The sequence below is a fragment of the Gavialis gangeticus genome, unplaced genomic scaffold (genome assembly GCF_001723915.1).
Source record: "Gavialis gangeticus isolate Ggan-Ray unplaced genomic scaffold, GavGan_comp1, whole genome shotgun sequence".
In the NCBI taxonomy this organism is placed as follows: domain Eukaryota; kingdom Metazoa; phylum Chordata; order Crocodylia; family Gavialidae; genus Gavialis; species Gavialis gangeticus.
Window position 1 is genome coordinate 106,048,176 of NW_017729031.1, and position 6,605 is coordinate 106,054,780.

The window sequence follows — 6,605 nt, forward strand, 5'->3', positions numbered from 1 at the left end:
TAATGAGAATGGGGTGAGAGACAGTGTCGAAGGTCTTCCTAAAGTCCAGAAAGACTACGTCCACTGCTACCCCTGCATCTAAGGATTTTGTGACCTGGTCATAGAAGGCTTTTTAATAGTTTCTAGTGACAGTGACTATGACATCTTGGAATGGGAGTGGTGCCCCTCAGGCTTGGGATAAACGGTTGCAGAGTAAGAAACAAATCTTATCATGACTAAGAGAGACACATGTGCGTGCACACACACAGACTCTCCTTCTCCCTTAAAGTCACTGCAATTATCACACAAAGTTAACCAATAAGTAATCTGATGAGAAAACAAATATTTACACATTAACTTTGTCTATTTTATCTGATTTTGGCTTTATATTGTTTAACTAACTTGTGTGAGTTTGAATGGCAATATTTGTCATTCTTGGAATATGAACAAAGATAATCATGCTTAAATAGCAAGGGACACAGGAAGAAAGAGAATCTGAATAAACATGTTAATTTAGGATTCTGGGAACAAACATCATGGAATGAAAACTTCATTAATGTTAATTGTTGCTTGTAGAGTTCAAGGGTGAAAGCTTTAGAGAATGAAAAAAATGAGAACGGACATTAATTATTAAATATGGTGCTTGAAGACATTTTCTAGACCAAAAAGTGAGGTAAATTGTATAATACATGTTAATTTTCTCTCTCAGAATGAAGAGGATCCTTTAAGAAAAACTATGATAATGAAGAGGTAAATACGTATATCTATTTTATATATATATATATATATATATATATACACACACACACACACACACACATACACACACACCCACCCCTAATAATCCCTGTAAAGAGTATTACAGTTGTACATATGCCTAGCACAGTTTTGTCAACTTAAGTCTTGCCATTTTATATGTTTCTGTTAAAACTCCAGCTCATGGTTTCCAGTGAACATGAGAATTTTGGCTTTTATGTTACTAAGAAAAAAACCTAGCTTTCATGACTCTGCAGAAAACTTTAAAACACACGACCTGTGATAATTCCAAACACAACCAGGCAAATAAAAAGAGGCCAAATGCATTTTTATTTATAATGCTTCATAATCTAAACTAGGGCTGTGTAGCTGAGAGGCCACGGGTCGCATGTAGCCTGTGAGTGGTTTAAGTGCAGGGGGCTGGTCAATGCAGTTGTCAGAGCCACTGTGTTGGTGCAGCTCTGGAGCCCACGAAATAAATGCCGCTGCCACTCGAACTATACCCTTTTGCCTGACACTGAATTTGGGGTCTTTGGTTGCTATTGGTGACTACAATTGGCAGTAAGGGAAAAGGGAGGGCAAGTGGCAGTAGCATTCACCCCGGGATTCTGGAGGCACAACAACAGCACACAGCACCGTACCTAGACTCCTGGCGGCACTGGGTGAACTTTTAGTATTAAGCCCCCCTTTGCCATAGATAATGATAATAATAATTCTTATTTTCAACATTTTAGGCTCCTTTCCAGCTGGGCCCCAGGTGGCCACCTGGTTCACCCATACCTGTGTCTGGCCCCAGCAGCACAGTAGCTCCAGCAGCCATACCAATAAGCTGCCCCACTCCAGCCTGCGAGAAGACCCATGGTCTACATCTAATGTGCAGAGTCAAATGAGTTGGACACCCCTTATCTAAACTCTGGAGGTTTTCTGGAGGTCTCATGTTTTTTTGGTTGCTTATAGGTATTGCATTTTTTTAGCAATTACTTCTCCAAAGTTACTTTCCTTAATTGTTCCCCACCCCGCTATGTACATGTAAGGTGATTGTTTTAAATTAAATGAAGCAACAAGCCACTGCAGTGTGTATCTGCAAACAAGCAGTGAAGATATTCTGCTTCTTCCTCTGTGCCTCACAATACACCTAGTATTTGGTCGTATATCCAGTGAAGTCCAAAGCAGTCCTATCCTGAGGGATCATATCACTGTAGTTTCACATTTGCACACCCTCTTGTGGCTTATGGCTCTGATTTTTAAAAAATGAGCTTGAAATTTTAATTTTATAGGCTCTAGTAAAACTAAGTTGGTTTGAGACAGGACCTCTGGCAAAGATTCAACAATAGCCTTATTTAGTATCTTCAATCAACATCACATTCACTGGCTATAAAATGAAATTAGTAAACAAATGAATACAATGGGACCAAGCTTTTTGGCAAGTGCCACTAATTAGCCCTGTATCCTCCTCAAGTGCCACTCCAATCCCCTTCCCCTGTCCAGTCTGCTCCTCTGCTTTCTGCTCCCTGTCCTGTGCTCCTTCTCTGATCTGCTGTTCTGCTTTCTGCTTCCTGCCCTATCTCCAACTGTGCTGCCTGTGCCCTACCTGATCTACCATGTGCCATGCACAGAGGATGCCTGGCCACCCCTGAACTAACAGGTCGGACACTCAGTCATACACCATTCTTAAGCATGGTTTAAAGTCAGGATAGATGGGGCCTTGGGAAAGTAACTATCCTTGAAACAATTTTCAAATCTTTTTTTTCCTCTCTTTTTTAAGTAGTCTGGTTTATATAGTTCACATACATGTGATATGATTACACAATGCATTACCTCAACTATGTGCCTTTTAAAGGGGATACTCTCTAGTTCTAGCACACACTAGCATTTTAAGCTATCATTTATGAGGCTTTTTCTTCATAACAAAAGAAACCAAATGAATCTTGATCTAGGTTAAACCCTTTCCTCTAATATAATTATAGAGCTTCATTATCTTACCCTATGCCCAAAGGAATGCCTGCTGGTCTATAACATGATAGAACAGCACTCCAAGCTTCTTTTCCAATTATGTGTTAGGCTTCTTCTACGTAAGAGAAATGACTCTCTGGTGTGATACCCTCAGCATAACAAGGTATAGATAAGAACAGCATCTCATCCTTTGTTCTTTGCTACACCAGGCCTGCAAACTCAGGGCTGAACACTAAAGGCAAGTTGTGCGCATCCTTCCTTCTATCACAAAGATTCTAGAATCAAATCTAAAATTGCAACTCCGACCTCAAAAGAGGTTAAGTAAAAATGGCACCTTTGGAATCAACATTCTGCTTTCTATGCATATTCACAGCCACATTTGCTTTGTTAAGTGATGTATTTGTGCTGCTGCTTGAAGCCCTAAAGAGCTAATAAAGCTAAGAGAGTATGACCTGCATTCCATTCCTTCTTGTATAGCAACTTGATTGTTTAACTGCAACCTGTTACACCTGTGCAAACTTACTGGTGACTAGAGCTAGATGCATGTAACTGAAGGCCTAACTTGCCCTTCAGGTTTCTATATTATTTATGATGATGTAAACCCAGCTTGACTTTTGGATGACAGTGAATTTGCAGGATGGGCAATCAAAGGAAGCATCCTTTTACTTAGAACAGTGGTTCTCAACCTTTTTAGACTCGAGGCACCCCTTGGAAAATGCTAGCTCATAGCTTTTGTTTGTTTTTTGATTACAGAAAAGTAATAGACCAGTTCTTCTGTTGCAAGGAACTCAGAAAGACCACAACAGGGTGGAATGGTTAACACTATGAATTTCTATTTGAAATCTCTGGTTTTATCTTGTGAATTATGTTTGCACACCTAACAGTGCTGACACTGCATGGCACCCTGTGGCACCCTTGAAAAGGACTTAAGGGACCCCAGGTTGCTGCAGCATCATGGTTGAGAATCACTGACTTAGAAATATGCAGCTGGCTTTTGCTGTATTGTGGACTTGACTGCAATACTGTTAGAGAAAAAAATTGTTTCTTCCAGTAAATGAAGTAGATGACACAATGAAAGCACACTGATGCATTAACAAGCAAGCACCAAGGGGGAGAGGAGAGAGAAACAGGAAGTTCAGCAGCACCTTTGATGTTGCCTTCATTTGGGATAACTAAAAATGACTTTGGCACTCTGTAAGCTAAGAGCATCCTGCCAAGTCCCCAACTGCCTATGGCTCCTGGGGAGAATAGCTGAAGCACAGCAGAAGAAGGTGTCCTATGGCAGGGAGATTTTCAGTATATGGACCCTCTACACCAAAGAAGGGAGCACAAATAAGTCAGTAGTGAATCAGGCCATTGAGGTAAGAAGCTGTAGTACTTTCATTGTGAGAAATAAGAGATAATGTCTTAACCGGGCAAGGTATGGAGCCCTTCTCCTAGGACAGGATCTGGGTTTTAAGATAAAGATTAAGCAGGGGACCAAAGGCTAATGTATGGTATTTACTGGTCAAATGACTTGGGTCCTTTGTTTTACTGATATGGGCCAGCTGCTGCTGTAGTAACCTTCAATTTAACACCCCCTCAACTCTCCCTTCAACAGATTGTATCACTTTTTTTTCATTAAATACTGCTTTGTTGCTGTACACTTTGCAGTGGTTGTTGGTTTGGCAATACCATCTTTGGACTTTTTTCTTTTCCTTCCTTTTTTTCTTTTCTGTGAGATGGCCCTTTCCCAAAACAAGCCATTCTCCTTTTCCACAAGCTAGCACGCCAGGCAGTTTTTCAAGATTGCATAACATGTCTGTCAGAAGATGATTCACTTTGGCTGTCTGAAGCACATAGCACAAATACCTGAGCAGATTATAAATTAGCTGCCTCCTCCTTTTGAGACTCACTATAAAGGACAGAAATATATTGTTTACATTGGGCAAATTCCAAAGCAGCTTTGAAAACCTTTTAAAAATGCATCTGCACCACACAGTACCCCCCACTCATAATACACATTTCATGATCTCTTCTATTGTACAGCACAAGTAAACTTGCTGTGCAAATATTAGCTATCCTGTCTGAATGAAGAAAAATTATACTGTGTCAATAAGAAGAGAGAAGCAGTGATCTGGGTCTGTTTTTTTTATTTGGGTTGTCTGAACCTTTGAAAGTTATAGATGCAATTCCTCTGTCTTAGAAAGAAAACTACGTCAGATAATGTGTTCTTACCTTCACCTGAACTGAAGTTCAACTGATTAGGAACATCAGCATTTTGGACAGATTCCAAGAGAGACAGACAAATGATTTCTCCATCCAGACCCATTATGAGGCTGCCTAGTGAAGTGCCATTATGACACTCTGGAAAGCATAAAAATGAGCAACATTACTGACACACTAATTCACCTCGAAATCCATTGAAATAGAGACAATAAGAGTTATGATATTTCTATGAAAATATATGTACAAAGCTACCGAAAACTGTGACCACATTGTCATAGTATGATTCAGGGTAGGCTGATGCTAAAGAATCATATTCCATTACAGGGGATGGGACAGAGCATAAAATTAGGTCTAGATTTTGAAAGTTATCCCCACAGTTCATATGCGTTATTTCAGGATTTTGGTCGTGCTCTACATAAAGACAGTCCTCAGCTGTGAAATTCAGACTGATGTCAGGAGTTGGGTTCTGAACTCCATTCCCACAAAGCCTGGGGGTGATCTGATCAAGGGTTATTATTACACAGTGTTCATATTTTCTGGACATGACTATTTATACTGACGTGAAAAATAATCTTCAAATGAAAATCACTAAGAGTATTTTCCTTTTCCCCTTGCTGCTCTATTCTATACTCTGTAAATGGAATTGTACTTTGGTGACAACCCATTATCTTTACTCTTCCTGATATACTGGTAACTTTAGAAACTGCTGCTAGCTGGTCATTACTTTTGGATGCTATCATTAGCTGGCATATAGACAAAACAGTGGATTAGTAAAAGCACATGTTTAATTGGAATGGGATCCAAGTACCTCTGGTATAAATGAGTATTTTTTCATTGGCTTCAACTGAATTGCACTTTCTAACAATAGGTCTTTGGAGATTAGTGACTTCTCTCTGTGAATTTTTAACTTCATATTTAGCCAGCATGCCTGTGAACAAGCAGATGGTCTATGCTGGCTTTTTGTCATGTATATTTGTTGCTGAGGGTAGCTAACTCCTTCCCACTGGATACATCATCTATATGATTTGTTGTCTCTTCCCTTTTTTGTGTCTTAATAATCCATGTTATCGTGCATGCTTTTCTAATGGCATTTTATAATGGGACCTTTCTTTTCTCAGAAACTTGCCCATCAAATATTAAACAACTCCTGAAATTCACAGTGCTGCTGCTAAAAGCAGCATGTTTATTTCTGGCTTTAAAAAAGGAGAAAAGATCCATTGTGCCTCTCTAGTATGTGCCGTGTGAACAGAAGAACATATCTGCAGATTCCATGCATAGTACAAACATATACAGTTGTGACTGTTACCTCTCAGCTCTTCTGGTAGAGCACCGTGAATGGTTCCCGTGGGGAGAGCCTGAGAAGTGCTGTTTGTGAATATGCTGCTGCCAGAAGTTTTCAAATTCTCTCTGCCGCTCTGGGTCACTGGAATCTTCTTCCTATGTATGCAGGACAGCAGACCTAATGTTGGGGCTGCATTTTGGGTAACTGAATCATCATCTAGGAAGAATCATGTAAAAAGTACAATAATAAAGGCCTGCATAAAATAAAATAATATATTCTGCAGAGAAACAGATACACACACACACAAATAGAAGGGGTGGGTCCAGATGAGTGTGCAAATGTGGTATGCACTGCAGACCTGTCCGTGATGCCGCACACTGCACGCATTGCACATGCAGGTGTTCTCCATGCTGCTAATTTGCAGGGC

The 6,605-nt window shown here is 40.0% G+C and overlaps 1 protein-coding gene across 5 annotated transcripts in view; it reads right to left on the reverse strand.

Annotated features, from left to right (window-relative positions):
• The window catches only part of KIAA2012 (KIAA2012 ortholog), a 126,098-nt gene that overhangs the window by 77,770 nt on the left and 41,723 nt on the right, over positions 1–6,605 (reverse strand). For all 5 annotated transcript variants that reach the window (XM_019523504.1, XM_019523503.1, XM_019523502.1 and 2 more), the window contains exons 10-11: positions 6,203–6,394; positions 4,906–5,034 (exon numbers count right to left, since the gene is read on the reverse strand). In XM_019523504.1, coding sequence (XP_019379049.1) covers positions 4,906–5,034; positions 6,203–6,394 — 321 coding nt within the window. The remainder of the gene's footprint in view (positions 1–4,905; positions 5,035–6,202; positions 6,395–6,605) is intronic.